General features: G+C 45.2%; 1 protein-coding gene across 1 annotated transcript in view; it reads left to right on the top strand.

Annotated features, from left to right (window-relative positions):
• The window catches only part of DNAH3 (dynein axonemal heavy chain 3), a 180,034-nt gene extending 159,321 nt beyond the window's left edge, over nt 1–20,713 (top strand). Inside the window, exons 53-61 of the mRNA XM_075565993.1 lie at nt 1,114–1,339; nt 2,366–2,610; nt 6,281–6,397; nt 10,326–10,480; nt 10,819–10,986; nt 12,418–12,560; nt 15,348–15,552; nt 17,113–17,250; nt 19,863–20,713. Of these exons, the coding sequence (XP_075422108.1) occupies nt 1,114–1,339; nt 2,366–2,610; nt 6,281–6,397; nt 10,326–10,480; nt 10,819–10,986; nt 12,418–12,560; nt 15,348–15,552; nt 17,113–17,250; nt 19,863–20,216 (1,751 nt within the window). The 3' untranslated portion in view covers nt 20,217–20,713. The remainder of the gene's footprint in view (nt 1–1,113; nt 1,340–2,365; nt 2,611–6,280; nt 6,398–10,325; nt 10,481–10,818; nt 10,987–12,417; nt 12,561–15,347; nt 15,553–17,112; nt 17,251–19,862) is intronic.
• Nucleotides 20,714–22,176: the final 1,463 nt, after the last annotated feature.

Raw genomic sequence — 22,176 nt, forward strand, 5'->3', positions numbered from 1 at the left:
CAGTCGCTGTATTATTGTTCACTGCTTTCTGCAGAAGTATACAGAAAAGTACTCTGGTATTCAATGTATGCACCATGTATAGGAAGATTTGTGGCATGTTGTGATACCTTTTAATGAAAGATCACGAGAGTTCTTAATAGAAGAAATTGCAATGTACAGTACAGAGCTTTCCAACCATCAAAGTTCTCATCTTCATGTACATTATATTTAAATCTATGAAGAAATATCTTGTTGGTCCATTAAAAGGTATTACAACAGTACACATCTATTCTTCTCCAGGACCAAAATAATGAGTAGAACTTTCCACTGAAAATACATTCAGTACAGATCAGCTCATTGAGCATGATATTTCTGTAGAAAACTCCCTTGCTCTTGAATAGATGATATTCTACTAGATATTCAAGATTCTGCTGTAGATTACTAAATGTTTCAAAATTGCACTTAATGATGAAATAGCCATGCAGATGTGATTACTACTGACAGAACATCCTCAGTGTAATATGTAGTATGCATGAGTTCTGGGAACAGGGAGGCAGGTGAACTGAAAATTAATAGAAGGACGTGATTTCATTATACCTAGTAGTAATAATAATAATAACATGTTCTTGTATAGCGCTGCTAGTTTTACATAGCGCTTTACAGAGACATTTTGCAGGCACAGGTCCCTGCCCCATAGAGCTTACAAACTATGTTTTTGGTGCCTGAGGCACAGGGAGATAAAGTGGCTTGAGCTGACACAGGGAATTGAACCAGGGTCCCCTGCTCCAAACTCAGTGCCAGAGTCAATGTCTTTACTCACTGAGCCACTCCTCTCCAAATTAAAGTTGTAGAACTATATAGACACAAATAATTGTAGTTAGTCATTGTATATGATAAATAGAACATTGGACTAGAAAATGCCACTCTTTTCTAACCAATATTACACAGTTTGGTTGGGTAAAATAACTCAACAAGAATTCAAGTTCCCATGTGTTTCAGAGAAGCAACACGGCACAATCAACTATATTAAACAACTCACTTAATTCTAGGCATACACGCAGTACTTGGGTCGGCTTGAAGTCTGCAATAATTCATGTTTCGACCTGGCATTCAATCTATTCTTTCCCACCCCAGGCTTGTTAAAGTTTGCCGATGACCTTGGCATGGGAGGAGAAAACATCCAGACCATCTCGCTTGGACAGGGCCAGGGACCAATAGCCGCAAAAATGATTACTCAGGCTATTAAAGATGGAACTTGGGTCGTCTTGCAGAACTGTCACTTGGCAACCAGCTGGATGCCGTCTCTAGAGAAGATATGCGAAGAAGAGCTGGCACCTGAGAATACCAATGAGAAGTTCAGGTACAGTGTGTGATTATGGCTTGAGCTCAGGGGCGGATTTCCAATAGGGCTGAGGGGCTGACTCCTTATGCTGAACACGGAGACTTTAACTTTCTTACCTTCTCCGGAAGCGGCATCAACTTCCCCCTGCCTGCTCCCGTCAAAATGGCTCCGCGAGGTCAAATGGCGTCACGTTGCCATGACAATGGGACGTCATGGCGCCATGGGACACCACGTTATGGCAACACGACGCCACAGGGCGTCCTGTTGTCATGGCAACGTGACGCGGCATGGCGCCGTGACATCATGTGATATCACATTGTCATGGCAACGTGACGCCATGTGCCTTTGCGGAGCCATTTTGACGGGAGCATGCATGGGGGACATGCCGCCCCTAGAAGTCAGTGAAGAATTCCGGGTCGGACCGCGGGGGTGCGCTCCTCCCAGGCCGTCCTCCTCTGCCGTCCTGTTTCAAGTTTGCTCCCACCAATGGTGCAACTCGCCTGCCGCCCTTCGCCCGGTAGATTTTACATCAAAACCCATAGCCCGGGAATAACTATCCCAAACCCGTAATCTCCAGGTCAATCCCATAGCGGTGGCAACCCTGGCTGAGACGGCTGTAGCCTAGAGCAATTTTTTTGGGGCGGCAATTTGTGTGTGTCTCCCCTTTACCATAGCAGGCCCCCTCCTGTAGCGTTGTGTCACATGACGCCACGTTGCCATAACAACGCGGCGTCCCATGCCACCGTGACGTCTGTTGCCATGACAACGCGCATCATGACGTCGTACACTGTGAAGGATGGCCACCCCCCAGCCTACAGGAATCAAAAAGCTAAATCTGCCACTGCTTGACTGAGCCTCTGATTGAGCCACCTGTGCTGAAGCAGGGATTGATTGAGCCACCTGTGCTGAAGATGGCATATGCTGAAAACCTGACCTGTTGGGGGGAGGGGAGGGGCTTGAGGACTGGAGTTGAGCACCCCTGTAATAAGCCAACCATATACAGTATAACACAGTACATTAATATATGATGTCTCGTTTACTTAGGTTGTGGCTGACCAGCTATCCTTCAGACAAGTTTCCTGTCAGTATTCTTCAGAACAGTGTCAAAATGACCAATGAACCTCCCAAGGGACTCCGAGCAAACCTGCTCCGGTCCTACCTGAACGACCCTATATCGGACTCTGCTTTCTTTAACAGCTGCCAGAAACCCGAAATGTGGCAGAAACTATTATTTGGCCTCTGTTTTTTCCACGCGCTTGTTCAAGAACGAAGGAACTTTGGCCCATTAGGTGAGATGCGTTTCATTTCCACAGTTAGTTATTCTGGTGGGATTTCCAACAGCACCAGAATTAGCAAAGATTATTTCCAGACGTGGGTTTTATCCTCGATAATCTGATGCTGTTTGTGGTCCTATTTTGCATTCATTTTGCAGCATTTGGGATAAATATCCCTAATGTATTTGTTATTCTTTTATAGTGTTACATAGCAGAGTTAGAGTTGCCAGGTGGCTTTAAAAAAAAAAAAAAACACACACACACACCCCTCCCACCTCCACTCCATGCTGTTTCCTCCTCTCCTTGGCCCCACCCCCAGGCTCCTCACATCTCCTCCTGATTGGCTATATTGCCCGGCAGCCGCCAATCAGGATGGAGGAAGCTGCCCAGCTCCCTAGCAGCAGCCCTGCTCTCTCCCTGCTCGGGGAAATCCCGCGGCTCCCCAAGCCGGTCAAGTCACTATGTCCAGAGAGGTAATACTGGTATACACATACATGTCCAGAGAGGTAATACCGGTATACACATACACGCCCAGAGAGGTAATACCGGTATACACATACATGTCCAGAGAGGTAATACGGTATACACATACACGCCCAGAGAGGTAATACCGGTATACACATACACGCCCAGAGATATAATACCGGTATACACATACACACCCAGAGAGGTAATACCGCTATACACATACACACCCAGAGAGGTAATACCTGTATACACATACACACCCAGAGAGGTAATACCGGTATACACACACACGCCCAGAGAGGTAATACCAGTATACACATACACGCCCAGAGAGGTAATACCGGTATACACATACATGTCCAGAGAGGTAATACGGTATACACATACACGCCCAGAGAGGTAATACCGGTATACACACACACGCCCAGAGAGGTAATACCAGTATACACATACACGCCCAGAGAGGTAATACCGGTATACACATACATGTCCAGAGAGGTAATACTGGTATACACATACACGTCCAGAGAGGTAATGCCCGTATACACATACACACCCAGAGAGGTAATACCTGTATACACATACACACCCAGAGAGGTAATACCTGTATACACATACACGCTCAGAGAGGTAATACCGGTATACACATACACGCTCAGAGAGGTAATACCGGTATACACATACACGTCCAGAGAGGTAATACCGGTATACACATACACGCCCAGAGAGGTAATACCGGTATACACATACACGCCCAGAGAGGTAATACCGGTATACACATACACGTCCAGAGAGGTAATACTGGTATACACATACACGTCCAGAGAGGTAATGCCCGTATACACATACACACCCAGAGAGGTAATACGGTATACACATACACACCCAGAGAGGTAATACGGTATACACATACACGTCCAGAGAGGTAATACCGGTATACAAATACACGCCCAGAGAGGTAATACCGGTATACACATACACGTCCAGAGAGGTAATACTGGTATACACATACACGCCCAGAGAGGTAATACCGGTATACACATACACGCCCAGAGAGGTAATACCGGTATACACATACACACCCAGAGAGGTAATACGGTATACACGTACACGTCCAGAGAGGTAATACCGGTATACACATACACACCCAGAGAGGTAATACGGTATACACATACACGCCCAGAGAGGTAATACCGGTATACACATACACGCCCAGAGAGGTAATACCGGACACATACACGCCCAGAGAGGTAATACCGGTATACACATACACGCCCAGAGAGGTAATACCGGTATACACATACACGTCCAGAGAGGTAATACCGGTATACACATACACGTCCAGAGAGGTAATACTGGTATACACATACACGCCCAGAGAGGTAATACCGGTATACACATACACACCCAGAGAGGTAATGCCGGTATACACATACACGCCCAGAGAGGTAATACCGGTATACACATACACGCCTAGAGAGGTAACACCGGTATACACATACACGCCCAGAGAGGTAATACCGGTATACACATACACGCCCAGAGAGGTAATACCGGTATACACATACACGCCCAGAGAGGTAATATTGGTATACACATACACACCCAGAGAGGTAATACTGGTATACACATACATGTCCAGTATTACCTCTCATTTTGTACTGGAGAGAGTGCCAAATACAGGACAATCCGGTTCAATACTGGACACCTGGCAGCCCTTATCAGAGTCTGAAAATTAGATGCGGTTATAAGTACAACATCTACACATCAATTCTTCATAATATAATATTTAACCAATTAATCTTGACCTTATTTGTAATCATTAGTGATGTACCGAGCACCTGGTAATTACCCGGTACCCGGCTTACCCGGCGCTTTTTCAGCTACCCGGACATTACCCAGATCTTGCAGCAGGGGGTTGGGCCCAGCACCGGGTTGGAACCAGCGCCAGGTAATGTCCAGAGTTGCTGAAAATACTTCATCACTTACCTGCATCTGGCAACGGAAGGTGAGGAAGACCGGGGCGACACCTGGGAGCAGCAGCAGAGGTCCTGGTGGCGTTGGCAGCAACAGAAGTCTGTGTTCAGCCGGCGGGAGCAGCAGGAACACAGCACACAGCTGATACCAGTGTGAGCCGGGGAACAATGTGACCGGAGCAGGAGCGTTCCTATTGGACAGCTGGCTCCTCCCCGGCTCCTCCAATGCTGCTGCTCCCAGATGTCGCCTTGGTCTTCCTCACCCTGCAGGTAAGTGCTGTCCGGGTAACCGGGTAACCGGGTACCCGGCCAGGTAAAAGTATTCATTTTGCCCGGGTAAGCGTTACCCGGTTTACAGAAAATTTAGGACCCGGTACAACAATAGCAATCATCCAGTAACAGATATACAGGGTCCAAAACGGCCTCACAATGTACTCCCAAACCACACACGTAAACCAAATTAAAAACAAACTTACAGTAATGGAACTGCACATACTTAAAGCACAGAACATGGTGACATTTAAAAAAAAAATATATATATGTGTGTTTGAAGCAGGGGGTACCCGGAGTGGGACCGTGTTCATTTCAGCTGCGGCGACCCCCTGCTTCCTGAGATACTTACCTCGGAAGGGGGTGCTGGTTGGGCTTGGTGGACCTATCGAAATGGCGGTTTTAAACGTCCCGCGGGCCAATAGGAAGCCATGACATCATCCCTTGCAGCTTCCCATTAGCCCACATGACCGGGACCGTTAAACTGCAGAGAGACACCGGCGCCCCCTACAGAGGTAAGTATCTCGGGAAGCAGGGGGTCCCCGCAGCTGAAATTAACTTCAGCTCCGGAGACCCCCTGCTTCCAACCTAGAGGGGGGGGGCGGGGACGGGACATTTGTTTGAGGAGTATATGCTCCTTTAACAGAAGTGTTGTTATTTGTGGTTCTACCTAAACTTGTGGTAAGAAACACACAGAGGAACATAAATTAAGTGCTAATCTAATGCCCCAATGATGTACTTAACAGGCCTCTTTCTCCTTCTTGGCTAATTCCCCCTCCCCCCCCCCCCCCCAGCCCCACCATTTTTTATATTTAACAATTTCCACCATTGCAATCTTTTAAGTAATACATTCCGACATCGCAATATCTAGTTAGTTGGACTTGTAAATGACTTTGAGTAGTCGCCATGTGCTCTTTGCACGTTTCACAGCAGGGAATCTAAGCAGAGTGCTTCTGTTTCGCATTGCACAGGTTGGAATATTCCATATGAATTCAATGAATCGGACCTGAGAATCAGTATGAGGCAGATCCAGATGTTTTTGAATGAGTATGAGGAGGTGCCATTTGAAGCCCTGACGTATTTAACAGGTAAAAGAAACAACCCTTGACTGATAATGTTGCCGTGTTATCTCTGGCTGCCTTTCCAACACAATGAAGATGTGTAAGCAGTTTATACGTACTATAATATTTATCTTTGATACATCTGCTGCAGTTATTTCCCCCCAGAATTGCTCCACCTTTGCCTGGTGTCAGGAGGTGCGTGTGCGCCGACGCCTTTGCTTATAAAATTTAAAAAAAAAAATTCTCTGTCTTAAACACGATGTATTTATTAAGTGTATTTCGGCTGTTGTCGAGTTTGGCGCACGCTGTGCTAATATTCTGCGCTAAAAAAAGACGCATGCCACCTTAAAGGTGACGGAAAAAACCACCGCAGAAAACCATCAAGAAAAGTAACGCAAGCCGCACCTTCTTTAACACACAGACCGACGCCAATATGCAAATGTACCCCGCCCTAACTCCTCCCACTCGCTCCATCAATCCCTCATCTTGTCGCCGGCAGGCGCAGATGTCCTCTGAAACGGCGCAAGCAAGATGAATACGTAGGCGCTGTCTGTCGCAGGTTTAATGTAACGCAGATTGCGACATTTGTCATTTGATACATAAAGCCTGTGCACCCCACTGCTTGCTATTCTTTGCTGTCATTTCTCATACTACCAGTAAACCGGCGTCCTGAACTACCGATAAACGGTGCTTCAGAATCAGGGAGCAAACCTATTAAACTGTGGGCCACATCATTAATGCATTGCACGTGATATGATAATAATGTCTCTTTCTTGTATTGTGCTGTCAGTGTACATACACATTGCTGCTGTACATTGTATTTTTGCAGGCATGGGTCCCATGTCCAAGGTCACAAAGTGCTTCAAACACTGTGTCCTTGTTCTCAGAGTCAAGGTCTTTACTCACTGAATGCTCCTTCAACCCAAGATATAGCTCATATACTCTTATTCTGTACACACACTTAGTCACAGTAGGGCAGTGGTTTTTAACCAAATAGAAGCCCTTGGGTTCCCCGGGCATCCCTAAAGTGTTCCCTGCCATTTTCTGGTCATTTAAAAATTGTATCTAATACAGAAGAATTTACAATGCACCTGATCTCAGACGCGCTATTAGAGAGGGTTGGGGTTCCTTACAATGCATCTCATCTCAGACACACTATTGGAGAGGGTTGGGGTTCCTTACAATGCATCTGATCTCAGACGCGCTATTAGAGAGGGTTGGGGTTCCTTACAATGCATCTCATCTCAGACACGTTATTAGAGGGGGTTGGGGTTCCTTACAATGCATCTGATCTCAGACGCGCTATTAGAGAGGGTTGGGGTTCTTTAGAATTTCACTTGGGGTTCCTTAAGCAAAAAAAGGTAAAAAAAACCGCCGCAGTAGATAATATATTCAGCCAATTGAATTAGTGTCACAAAATTTAGAACGCTATAAAAAATGGCAGCATTATTGTGTAATTTAAATAAAAAGGAAATACTGCTACTTCCTAACATTTGCAAATAGACTAGCCATAATAATAGCATGTTCTTGTATAGCGCTGCTACTTTTACGTAGCGCTTTCCAGAAACATTTTGCAGGCACAGGTCCCTGCCCCGTGGAGCTTACAATCTATGGTTTTTTTTTTGGGGTGCCTGGGGCACAGGGAGATAAAGTGACTTGCCCAAGGTAACAAGGAAATGGCACCGGTAATTGAATAAGGTTCCCCTGCTTCAAACTCAGCGCCAGTCAGTGTCTGTACCCACTGAGCCGCTCCTTCTCCCCGCCATGCAATACCTTTTACCAATATATACATTTCTGTTCTTTTCGAAAAACAAAAGACTTTTTTTTTAAATTTTGCCCTGATATGCCAGCATTTTGCAAAATGATTTAGACATATGTATAAATAAACCCTTTAAAAAAAATGATTTTCTTCTCAAAATGTTCTCCATAAAACTGATATTTCTCAAAATAATTGATCATCTATGAATATATCCCGTTAAGAAAAAAAGTATTTCTTCCCCCCAAAAATATTTTTTTTCTGTGAATCCACCTCTCTCCAATGAGATGCATAAATGTATAAAAATATGCCATTTAAAAAAAAAAGGGGGTTATTTTACAAAGGCTCCACAATCCTGACATTTTACAATACGATTCACATCCATATAAAATAAATATATGCCCTTTGAATTTTGTATTTTGATTTCAAACCTGTGTTTCCCTAACCCTGTCCGCGACAATCTGTATTTTGACTACATCCTACTGTAGAAAGGAGCTTATTCCAAAACGTGTCTATCGATACCTGAACAATATCAAATGAATTAGGATTTCTACCTCCGAGTTCTGGCGGCTTCTTCCTCTCGTTATTTTCTCTGTGATCTGTTATTCCATCAAGGAGATACAGCACAGGGATAAGATAGTCAATATTTGAACAAGTCTTTAATAGGGTGCTCTGATTGAATAAATAAACAGATTTAACTTCATTTGTGCAATATCGCGGTGCAGTTTACAGATATCACATCGTTACTTACACTTGGTAAAAATGTAGTTGGCGTTGCTGCCATCTAGTGTAATCTGTAAGTAGGGGCTCTCGTCTTCGACTCGTTTTTCCAAGGGCAGAAAAATGGAAGATGTAGCTGGAGGCAAAATTTGATTCCTGTTTTTATTTATTTACTATTATTAAGTAGAAATAGCCATGTTAGTCCAGTAGTGTTTAGGATTGCCAGGTGGCTTCTCCAAAAAAAAACTGGACACAATGGTGAAAGGTGTGACACGCAGAATACACACACACACTTCTTGACTCTCTCCACTCCATGCTGTTTCCTCCTCTCCTTTGCCCCAGGCTCCTGACGCCACCTCCTGATTGGCATCATTATCAAGCAGTAGCCAATCAGGATGGAGGAAGCTGCCCAGCCCCCTAGCAACAGCCCTGATCTCTCCCTGCTGGGGGAAATCCTGCGGCCCCCCAAGACAGTCAGGTCACTATGTTCAGAGAGGTATTACCGGTATACACATACACGCCCAGAGAGGTATTACCGGTATACACATACACGCCCAGAGAGGTATTACCGGTATACACATACACGCCCAGATAGGTAATACCGGTATACACATACACGCCCAGAGAGGTAATACCGGTATACACATACACGCCCAGAGAGGTAATACCGGTATACACATACACGCCCAGAGAGGTAATACCGGTATACACATACACGCCCAGAGAGGTAATACCGGTATACACATACACGCCCAGAGAGGTATTACCGGTATACACATACACGCCCAGATAGGTAATACCGGTATACACATACACGCCCAGAGAGGTAATACCGGTATACACATACACGCCCAGAGAGGTAATACCGGTATACACATACACGCCCAGAGAGGTAATACCGGTATACACATACACGCCCAGAGAGGTAATACAGGTATACACATACACGTCCAGAGAGGTAATACCGGTATACACAAACAAGCCCAGAGAGGTAATACCGGTATACACATACACGCCCAGAGAGGTAATACCGGTATACACATACATATCCAGAGAGGTAATACCGGTATACACATGCACGCCCAAAGAGGTAATACCGGTATACACATACATGTTCAGTATTACCTCTTAAGATTTTACTGGACAGTGTCCAAATACAGGACAGTCCGGTTCAACACTGGACACCTGGCAGTCCTAGTAGTGATGGTGCAGACTAAACGAGTACATCAGTATTAAGTGATACCATTCTTACTTGGACTAACAATTGATATTTTAAGACAAGCTTTTTGAGAGCTCTGCTCTGTACCTTAGGTCAGCGATAATAATTTACAAAGACTCCATGAGTTTAACCCAGATTGTTATCTGTTTTTTTATTTTACATCTAAGACACTGCCCTCAGTGTTGCTTTAAATCAGTGGTGCACAGCAGAGGGGTGTAGAGGGATCAGTACAAATGGTAATTCTGTCTTATTCCGCACAGGTGAATGTAACTACGGTGGGAGAGTGACAGATGACAAAGACAGACGCCTCCTTTTGTCACTGCTTTCTACATTCTATAGTAAGGACATACAGCAGCGAAACTACAGACTGTCCTCAGGGAACACCTACATTGTTCCTCCATATGGCACATACCAGGTAGGCAAAGTATTACACTTAACCCTTCGAATGCTGGGAGGGGCCACGGCACTTTAGTCAAAGACTTAGCCACTGATTGAGGCACCTGTGCTGAAGCAAACCGATTGAGTCACCTATGCTGAAGCACAGACTGAGCCACCTGTGCTGAAGCAGGGATATCCTGACCTGTTGGTTTCTCTTGTGGACTGGAGTTAGCCGTCCCTAATTTACCTAAGTATCATGGTCTTGGTATTTAAAAGTGAACATGTCGTGTTTTGCATATCATACTCTGTGAGATGTCTATATCTAGATTCCTGCTTCCAATCATCTTTTAATCACTAAAAAAAATTTCCTTTCAGGCCGGCGTTGATTATATAAGAAGTTTGCCACTTATAACTCACCCTGAAGTGTTCGGGCTTCACGAGAACGCAGACATCACTAAAGATAACCAAGAAACCAATCAGCTCTTCAATGGCGTTCTGTTGACATTGCCCAGGCAAACCGCTGGAAGTGGCAAGTCCCCCCAGGTAAAAACAAGTATTATTAAACATTTCCTTTAATTATAATGAAATGACTCCAGGTTCGTTACATTCCAAAATAATGTGAAACACTCCCCCCCCACCCCCACCAACAATGTATTCCAATAGTGCTTTGACCACAGGGAAGTAAGATGCCCCAATTCTTCATACTGTATTTCTAATAGTAATAATGATGGGTTTGTGGAGCATAATATGTATTTTCCTTTAGTTTCATCGTTACTGGTATTTTCTTACATGCATTGAAGATATTTTACGGTAAACGTGGTTCCATAATAAAGTTCTGAAAGAAAGTGCGTCTGACACAAAGGTTTCTCAAAGTAGATTTTGGTTTATTTGTGCACAGCACATAGTGATGGGGTGAATAGTACAGCTGGGCCCCTGTCTGGTGAGGACAAGCACCCATGTCTAAATAAAGAGTCAGTCTAAAAGAACTAGTATATATACACTTGTAAAAAAAAAAATTACCCCTACACCATTCACAGCTCAGGTGTCCAGTATTGAACCAGACTGTCCTGTATTTGGACACTGTCCAGTAAAGAATTAGAGGTAATACTGGACATGTATGTGTATACCGGTATTACTTCTCTGGGCGTGTATGTGTATACCGGTATTACTTCTCTGGGCGTGTATGTGTATACCGGTATTACCTCGCTGGACATAGTGACCTGACTGGCTTGGGGGGCAGCGGGATATCCCCGACCAGGGCTGCTGCTAGGGGGCTGGGCAGCTTCCACCATCCTGATTTGCTGCATTACCCAGCAGCAACCAATCAGGAGGAGGTGTCGGGAGCCTGGGGGTGGGGCCACGGAGTGGAGGAAGCGGCATGTAGCGGAGGTGTGTTTCTCGCGCGTTTCACACCTTTCACCATTGTGTCCAGGGTTTTTGGAGAAGCCGCTTAGCAAGCCTAACCACCTCAAAGTCCCAAAAATTCTAATACTGTGCTGAAGGAGTGGCTGACTAAAGACTGTGACTCTGAGAACAATGACAGAGTCTGGGTCAATTACCGGGGTCTGCTCCTTGTGACTTTGGGCAAGTCACTTTACGCCCTGTGCCTCAGGCACCACAACATAGATTGTAAGCTCCTCTGGGCAAGGACTGTGCCTGTAACATTCCTATGTGCTGCGTCCCATGCGCTATACTGTAATTGTGACGCGCGAGTCCCATTGGGAGAAAAGCGCTATATGAAATAAAGTTATTATTTTTATTATTATTAATACAAAAATAAAATAAAACTGCAGTTTTTCTGTCTCCAAACATTATATTATAGTAATATTGCGCTAAAAATACAAATGTACTATAAACGTATGCGATTAGGAGGATACATTGTTACCGCAATTAGTAAACACAAATACATAGCATTATTAAGCTTATAAAAGGGGACTACACCCACAAAAGAAATGTTACCTTTTTTGCACACAGAAAATTGTTAAGGATTTGGCAAGAGATGTACTGAGCAGGTTACCAAATGATTTTAACTTGGAGAAGGTAATGGAGAAATATCCCGTGATCTATGAAGAATCAATGAATACTGTGCTCAGACAAGAATTAATCCGATTTAACAGGTAGGACTATTTCTAAAGTACATTTGTAAGATATAACAGCCCCGTTCATCATCAGTGCTACAAAGTATGAACCGGAGAGTTAGTGGACTATATCTGCAAACAAATAATCAAATTCATATGTACAGAAGATGTATCACAAGTGGAGTGCTGATCTATCTTAATATATAAAATCGAAAGGTTAGTGCTATCTGCGGTGAATCTGATTGGTCCTCAGCCTCTGGCCAATCAGATTGTGGGTCTGACATCACCCAACTGCCACTGTCTTCCCCCTCGGCAACACACACACACACACACACACACTCTGTCGTCCCCCCACCCCATCACACTCACCTCGCTCCCCGGCAATCCAACTCACCTCCCTCCCCGGCGCTCCAACTCACTTACCTCACTCCCCGGCACTCCAACTCACCTCCCTCACCCCCCGGCGCTCCACTCACCTCCCTCACTCCCCGGTGCTCCAACTCACCTCCCTCACTCCCCGGCGCTCCAACTCACCTCCCTCACTCCCCGGCGCTCCAACTCCAACTCACCTCTTCCCCGGCACTCCAACTCACCCCCTCCCCGGCGCTAAAACTCACCTCCTCCCCTCCCCGGAGCTCCAACTCACCTCCCTCCCTCCCAACTCACCTCCCTCCCAACTCACCTCCCTCCCTCTCAACTCACCTCCCTCCACCCCTCCCCGGCGCTCCACTCACATCCCTCCCTCCCCGGCGCTCCACTCACATCCCTCACTCTCCGGCGCTCCACTCACATCACCTCCCCGGCGGGGGAACAGGCAGGCTGCAGCTGCCTCGCAGCACCGAGCGCCCAAGATGGCGGCGCCCGGAAGGACCCCCTTCCTCCCTCGCGGCGCCAAGTGCCTAAGATGGCGGCGCCCGGAAGTAGAGGTAAGGTGTGTGTGTGTGTCTCTCTCTGCCAGGGAGTTGCGCTGCGGGTGGGTGTTTTGTCCCCCTTCTGCCCGATCACGGTGGCTGCCTCCCTGCCACTGGGCGCCGCCACTGTTCCCTTCACCTCACAGACCTCAGGGGCGCCACAGCCGCACCACCCTCTCCCGCCTCCTTACCGCCTGAAAAACACCTCGGCGCGCACTTCACCCTCGCCGCGCCCTTAACATGCCGGCGGGGGGAGCAGAGCAGTGGCCGCACCCCCCCCCCCGTGCCTCCCACCCTCCCCCCCCCGTAACTCACTCAACCACCCACCCACCCACTAACTCACCCACCCACCCAGTCACTAACTCACCCACCCAGTCACTAACTCACCCACCCAGTCACTAACTCACCACCCACCCAGTCACTAACTCACCCACCCACCCAGTCACTAACTCACCCACCCACCCAGTCAATAACTCACCCACCCAGTCAATAACTCACTCACCCACCCACTAACTCACCCACCCAGTCACTCACTCGCCCGCTCACTAACTCACCCGCCCACAGAGAGAGGGCAATGGGGAGCAGAGATAGGGGGTGAGTGGACAGAGAGGGGGAGCGGGACCATTCAATCCCGGCAACGCCGGGTATATAAGCTAGTTGGAAATATTTAAAAAATAATCCAAGCATCCAAGTCCTCCTCTTGGTATATGTAATGGAACTGTATGTTGAACCACCAAGCATAACACAGAGTGACGAATGTTCAAGTAATGAGATAAGGGGGGGGGGGTATTAGGGTACCCACAAGCTGGGACCCAGATAGAAAAACACCCCCTGGAAACACATTTGTGAATCCTCCCGAAGATGGCTCGCCTTCATAGATTGTATGTACAGATATATATGGTGGTGGTGTCTATAATGTTGCAACAGTATCCTGAAATCATAATGCCTGAAAATTCAGGGAACTGCTATTATTCACGGCACCCCTCCTGTCACAGCTCCGTGGGCACGTTTCTCCAGGGAAAGCATTGCAGCCACGACGAACCAGCTACTCTAACGCGGTTCACGCACTAAGGCGCTTTGCCAAAGAGTATTTGACAAAACGCTTAAGTTCGTGAAACGCGTTAAAGTAGCTGGTTCATCGTGGCTGCAATGCTTTCCTTTTTTGTCCATCAATAAATCTGTTTTTAACCAGCAATTATTTTTCGGACCCTGCATTTGTTCTACGGAGCTGTGCTTTTTCTTACCTTCTCTTCAGACGGATTCTTCCTATTTATAAACTCATCAACATATATACTGATAACGCAACATACATAGTTTGTAGTAATAATACAGTACCTACAGTTGGTTCTTTATCATTAGATAGAGATCGTTAGACAAATGTATTATGATTAATTAATACAAATGTTTTATTTTGCTACGTGTAAAATACTCTTGTACTGCACCAAAAACACTATCAACAGCTCTTATGGCTATCACTCTAAACCAGGGCTGGCAACTCCAGTCCCCATGATCTACTGTACCAACAGATCAGATTTTCAGGCTATCCCTGCTTCAGCACAGGTGGCTCCATCAGTAGCTCAGTCTTTGACAGAGCCACCTGTGCTGAAGCAGGGATAGCCTGAAAACGTCACCTGTTGATAGCTCTTGAGGACTGGATTTGGCTTCCCCGACTCTAAACTAACGCAAAATAACCCTTTATAATGTTGCATTCACATACATCTCTTTGCTGATTTTACAATAAATGAAGAGGGTAAAGACATATACTCTGTTTGTTTGGTTTCCCTATCACATGCAGCAGAAGGTAGATATCACAGGGACTCCTTACAGAGATCACCTATAACAGAATTGGATTGACATATTTCTGGTTGGGGTGTGTTCTGCTACCAGCCAAATAGCTCCGATTCTCTAATTACAGGCTTACAGATGTTGTGCGCAGCAGTCTGATAAACTTAGGGAAGGCGATCAAAGGCCAAGTTTTGATGTCAACAGAACTGGAAAACGTGTTTAACAGTATGCTGGTGGGAAAAGTGCCATCGATGTGGGCATCTAAATCTTACCCATCCCTAAAACCCATGGGCAGCTATGTGTCTGACCTGCTCTCCCGGCTGCAGTTCCTACAGGTATGTGTGTATACCTTTATTTATATAGCGCCATTAATGTACATAGCACTTCACCGCAGTAATAGCGCGACAATCATATAAATAACAAATACAAACAACACATAATGGGCAGAAGCACTTCAGACATTAAAGTAACATTTAGGAAAAGGCACCCCAGCCCGAAGAGCTTACAATCTAATTGGTAAGTAGGAAGAACGTACAGAGACAGTAGGTGGGTGTTCTGGTAAGTGCGTCTGCAAGGGGCCAAGGTCGATGTATGAGGTGTATAGTATCCGCCATGGAGCTACCCATATGCCTCCTTAAGCAGGTGGGTTTTGAGGTGGGTCTTAAATGTGGATAGAGAGGGTGCTAGTCGGGTATTGAGGGGAAGGGCATTCCAGAGGTGTGGGGTAATCAGTGAGAAAGGTTTAAGGCGGGAGAGGGCTTTAGACACAAAAGAGGTAGAGAGAAGACATCCTAGAGCAGAACGCGAGAGTCGGGCAGATGTATAGTGAGAAGAGTGTAAAGCCTTAAAATGGAGGATGAGAATTGAGTGTGAGATGCGGGATTTGATAGGAAGCCAATAGAGGGATTTCAGCAGGAGAGACGCTGAGACAGATTTGGAAAGAGTAAAGTAATTCTGATCCCAAAACCGCACTGCAATATATTTCAGCATTTAAGGTAGCTGGTAACGGCAGCTATTGTCAGTGACAGGTCACTGTGAACTGAGGCAGGTAACAAGTTACTTATATACTCACATATATTGGATAATTCACCCAGAAAATATTTACTGTGCATCCAGAATGGGGCAACTCACTTTGCAGTTAAATTACAGTTACAAGCAATATTTGTTAAAACTAGATTGACTTTATCAAAGAGACGATGAGTTAACCCCTTCCCTGCCCAAGGTATTTCTTGCAGGGAAGGGAGTAAGAGGTGTAAATCTATGTTAGGGCTGCAGTACTAGGTCTGGTTAACAAAACAAAACAACTGTATAAGCTGGTATCGCCTCCTTGTGGTGCAATGAAGCAACTTTTTAATGAAAATCTAAGAGGGAGATTCACCAAGGGTCATTGCGGGGTAATGCTCTAAGCCAGGGGTGGCCAACGCCTGTCCTCAATAGCCACCAACAAGTCAGGTTTTCAGGATATCCCTGTTTCAGCACAGGTGGCTCAGTCAGTGGCAGTCATTGAGCCACCTGTGCCGAAGGAGGGATATCCTGAAGACCTGTTGGTGGCCCTTGAGGACTGGAGTTGGCCACTCCTGTTCTAAGCCAATGGAAGTTAACGCCGGACCAGCTGTTACCCCGCAACACACCTTAGTGAATCTCTCCCTAAGTGTTGTAAAGAAAAATGCAATGAATTATTGATGAGAATTTATTTATGGGCTATTGGATTAGCATTCGCGTTGAATACATTGGTCTCGTCTTCTTGACAGTGACTATATCATCAATAATAAGGTTTTCCAGGCTCTCCTGTAGAAAAGAAGCTGGGATTGAGGGACTCCAACCTATCTGACACATATGAGAGTGAGTGGACTATAGTTCTCTATAATTAGACACATTCTTTCCATTTCCTGCAGGACTGGATAGACTATGGACCACCCACAGTGTTTTGGATTTCCGGATTCTATTTTACTCAGTCCTTCCTGACCGGTGTCTCTCAAAACTATGCTAGAAAATATACCATCCCGATCGATCATATTGGATTTGAGTTTGAGGTAAGCGCTATATTACTGTACAGGCATACCCCGCATTAACGTACGCAATGGGTCCAGAGCATGTATGTAAAGCGAAAATGTACTTAAAGTGAAGCACTACCTTTTTTCCACTTATCGATGCTTCGGTACAGGTAGGGAGCTGGTATTGCTGTTCAGGATGTGCTGACAGGCGCATGCGCGAGCTGCTGTTTGCCAAATAGGCGGGGGGGAATCAGCGCGTCACTACTACGGCGGTCTGTAGGGCAGAATAAGTGTCCGTACTCGCTAATCGAGTGTATGGACACAGGGGTATGGGGCTACTGAAAATATGTCCTTACTCGAGAGTGTACTTAAAGTGAGTGTCCTTAAACCGGGGTATGCCTGTATATTGTTTCACCGTTTTCATTCCACTAGCACGTCCACAATATGTACAGGCTACTCTTCTCGTGCGTCTCTTTCTGTTTACATCCAAACCTATCAATGTCAATATATGTCATCAAATTGTCTCATTCTTCGGTGAATATAATCCATGTACATTGATCAATTTGTTGGGCATTTTCGAACCACTGCAAAACTGTATTGAATACAAATAATAATGTATTTTCTTGTATGTTGCTGACAGTGTACCCACTGCTGTACATAGAATTTTTGCAGGCACAGGGAGATAAAGTTACATAGTAGATAAGGTTGAAAAAAGACATACGTCCATCAAGTTCAAACTATGCTAAATTTAGACAACAGATACTTTATCCTATATCCGTACTTACTTATTGATCCAGAGGAAGGCAAACACAAAATCCCAGTGTTATATCATCCAATGATATCTCATAAGGGGAAAAATAAATTCCTTCCTGACTCCAAGAATTGGCAATCAGAGTACTCCCTGGATCAACATTCTTCCCATGTATACTTATTTGGTATATCCCTGTATACCTTTCCCTTCTAAAAAGATGTCCAACCTGTTTTTGAACAAATCCATTGTATCTGCCATCACAGTCTCCATGAGTAATGAATTCCAAATTTTAACTGCCCTTACTGTAAAGAACCCTTTCCTTTGTTGCTGGTGAAATCTCCTTTCCTCCAACCTAAAGGGATGCCCCCGCTTTGTACTGCCCTTGGAATGAATAGTTCATTTGAAAACTCCTTGTACTGTCCCCAAATATATTTGTATATAGTTATCATATCCCATTAGACACCTCTTTTCTAATGTAAATAAATCTAATTTAGTTAGCCTCTCCTCATAAATTAGATTGTCCATCCCCTTTATTAATTTGGTTGCTCTTCTCTGCTCTCTTTCTAGTCCCATAAAGTATTTTCTAAGGAGTGGCACCCAAAATTGTACTCCATATTCAAGGCGTGGTCTTACTAATGCTTTATAAAGTGGCATAATTATGTTTACTTCCCTTCCATCCATTGCCCATTTCATGCACGATAAGATCTTGTTTGCCTTTGCAGCTACTGCATGACATTGGGCACTATTGCTAAGTCTGCTGTCTACAAGCACTTCTAAATCCTTCTCCATCAAGGATTCCCCCAATTTATCCCCATTTTATTTGTAATTTGCCTTTTTATTCTTGCATCCCAAATGCATAACCTTACATTTATCTGTATTAAATCTCATATGCAAGTGACTTGCACAAGATCACAAATTCCCGATTCAAACTCAGTATTTTCGGTGTCAGTGTCTTTCCTCACTTTACCACTCCTTCAGCCAAGAATATACAAATCAGGGGCGGATGTCCCATTAGGCCCGGGCGGCAAAAATGTCCGCCCACATATACAGATGCCACGCCCTCGGGCCTTATGGGAAGGCACTTACATGTGGCGGCCGCTCTCCTTCCGAATCACAGCGAAAATGACACTCTGGACTTCACCAGCGTGACGTCACATAGCGTCTCGTTGCAACGTGACATCAAATTATGTCATGATGTGACGTCTGTAGCATCATTTGACGCTGTGATTCGGGAGGAGGGTGGCAGCAAGGAGTTGGCCGCCACATGAAAGTTCCAAAGGGCGGCGGATCTTCAAATCCGCTGCTGAATACAATGAGACTGAGAAACACCTTCATGCATCACTAGTTACGGTGATCAGATGCTATCAGCTAAATACTGTTACATACATGGAATGCTTTGGAAACGTTTGGCAGAAATAAGTGGGATCGCAGCTTTATTACATGTTGTATTATTTCGGTTGGACTATTCCGCCGCGGATCTACCAGTTCCTTTGGTCTGCGAATTTCCACGAATCAGTCTCAACAAGGTCGATTCGTCTTTTACGCATTTTCAATTTTTATCACTGATAATCCAATCCACGGATTCCGTTGGTGGATTTTAACAATACAATCCGCGGATTCAGACATTCGTGCGCGGATTGCGAATCCACGGATTGGATTGTTAAAATCCATCAGCGGATTGTATCCAATGGCGTTTTTGGATTCATCCGCACGGATTGAAATTGGAGCAATCCGTCAACGGATTTTACACCGCGGAACGGATTTTGAATGGAAAGCTCTGGAAATTCCGCGAAACGGATTTTTTACATTTTCGCCCCCGGCTCTAGTTGCATGTACGGCTTGACTGGATGCTTTTGAATTCAAATTTGTAGCTGAACTAACACACACCCTCTGATTCCAGGTGACCCGGCAGGAAACCAACATGGATGAGACACCAGTAGATGGTGCATACATTAAAGGACTCTTCTTGGAAGGAGCACGGTGGGACAGACAAACCATGCTAATCGAGGAATCGCTTCCCAAAATACTCTATGATTCTATCCCTATCATTTGGCTAAAACCTGGGGAAAGTTCCACATTTCTTCACGAGAACTTGTACTTCTGCCCTGTTTATAAAACTAGCGCCAGAAGAGGAACTCTCTCCACAACAGGACATTCCACCAACTATGTGCTGCCCATAGAACTTCCATCGGACAAGCCTCAGAAACACTGGGTAAATCGTGGGGTCGCAGCATTGTGCCAGCTGGATGATTAGATGGATGGATGCTTACATATGAAATATCACTCACTGTATTTATTGTGTGGTCCTGCAATGCTTTAAAATATCTAATCAATTGTTAATTTACAATGCACATCTCATTTGACCTTTTCAGGACTAATACAAACAATCTTTTTTTTAATATGGGCCTTACCTTTCTATGCCTCTGTTCAGAAGGAGAAATACAAATAAATAATACATTGGATAAATGAATGGTTGCAGTGAAACCTCTGTGTGCTAAGAACTCCCAACTGTCTGAACCTCTAAAAGTTATTAGTCGCCAAACCCTGCAACTCATATAACTAGAGAGGCAATTTTCTTTGTATGTGAATGTAAACAGGCTACGAGAAATACAAGATACATTTCTGAGTATAAAGCTGGCAAGAAAATTATTTTATGAAACACTGATGTAAAACAAAATCGGAACTACCCTTAAGTGAGATAAATTAAAGAAAGATGGCCTAATATATATATATATTGATATGGCCCTGGGTTTATTCCTTACACAAAACAGCTAGCTCAGTTAAGAACCAATGAAGCTTGGTTTGCTATGGATTTGTGTGTTATTGTTTCTTACTTTGAACAGACCATTTAAGGTCTCTACAATGTTTAGTTAATAGTACTGTACTTCTACCTTTTTCTGGGAATCAAATACTGGGAAACAGGAGTGAGTCCAAAGACCCGGTAATTATTCTGGGAGCTATAATAACATTCTTTGTTAATCATTAAATGCCCTGAACTCATAAACCCTAATTCAGGAATCTGTGAAGTCACCTTCCTCCTGCTAGAGAAGATTGTAGTCCACATTATTTGAAAGTCGCTGAACTGTACTAAACAGCATGGAGGTGGGGGAGACTTTTCAGTCTATTGAATTCGGGTCATACAGTAAATACTGTCAGAAGACCGTAAACTGAAGTGAATAGCCATTAATTTCCACCCCAAGCATCTCACTTTTTGCTTCCACTGGGAATGTGTCAGATAAGAGGATAACATGCCCAAGTAAATGTTATTCTAGAACAGGGGTGGCCAACTCCAATCCTCAAGGGCCACCAACAGGTCAGGATTTCCCTGCTTCAGCACAGGTGGCTCAGTCATTGACTGAGCCTCATGTCCTGAAGCAGGGATATCAGTAAAATCTGATTTGTTGGTGGCCTTGAGAACTGGAATTGATCACCCTTGTTCTAGAACTTATACAAACAACTGCATCACATAGGAATAACAAGACTGCAAATGCATTAAAATGTTTCACACAAAGCAGCCTATTCCCAGATCAGTTTATACCAGTTATTACAAATCTGAAGGTTAACTAGTTTTAATGTTCATGGTTGAATATAAACTGCCGTTTTAAGAAAAGCTGGAGCAATTTTAATTCTGCCCAGAAGTAAGTGTGTGTGTGTGTGTGCTATCAGCACTAGCTGATATACCCGGCGTTGCCCGTGATGTAATGTTCTGGCTCCCCCATCCTCCCTCTCAACTCCCTTCCCACCCTCTTCACAGCTGTTCAGAGCTGCGCCCCCCTCCCCCCACTGTTCACAGCTCTGATTCCCCCCCCCCCATTCAATGCTTTGTTCCCCCCCCCCCGTTCACAGCTCCGTGCCCCCCGTGTGTTTGGCAGCTGAGCTGACTGAGGGGGGAAGTGTGTGTCAGTCAGTGAGTGTCAGTCAGTGAGTGTCAGTCAGTGAGTGTCAGTCAGTGTGTGTCAGTCAGTCAGTGTGTCAGTCAGTATGTATTTGTGTGAGCTTCCCCCCCCCTTCTCTCCTGACTCCCTCCCCACCCCCCGTTTCCTGACTCCTCCCCTCCCCCTGCTGACTGGCGGTGGCACGCTAGTGTCGGCGGCGAGTGGACAGGTGAGGCGCTGCCGAGAGGGGGGGGGGGTGGTGGGCTCAGAGGTAGCTGCAGTGGTGTTGTCCTTCCCCCTCCCCCCCCCCCCCGCATCTGTGTCGGCAGTGGGTGGGGA

The sequence above is a fragment of the Ascaphus truei genome, chromosome 11 (assembly GCF_040206685.1).
Source record: "Ascaphus truei isolate aAscTru1 chromosome 11, aAscTru1.hap1, whole genome shotgun sequence".
NCBI lineage: Eukaryota > Metazoa > Chordata > Amphibia > Anura > Ascaphidae > Ascaphus > Ascaphus truei.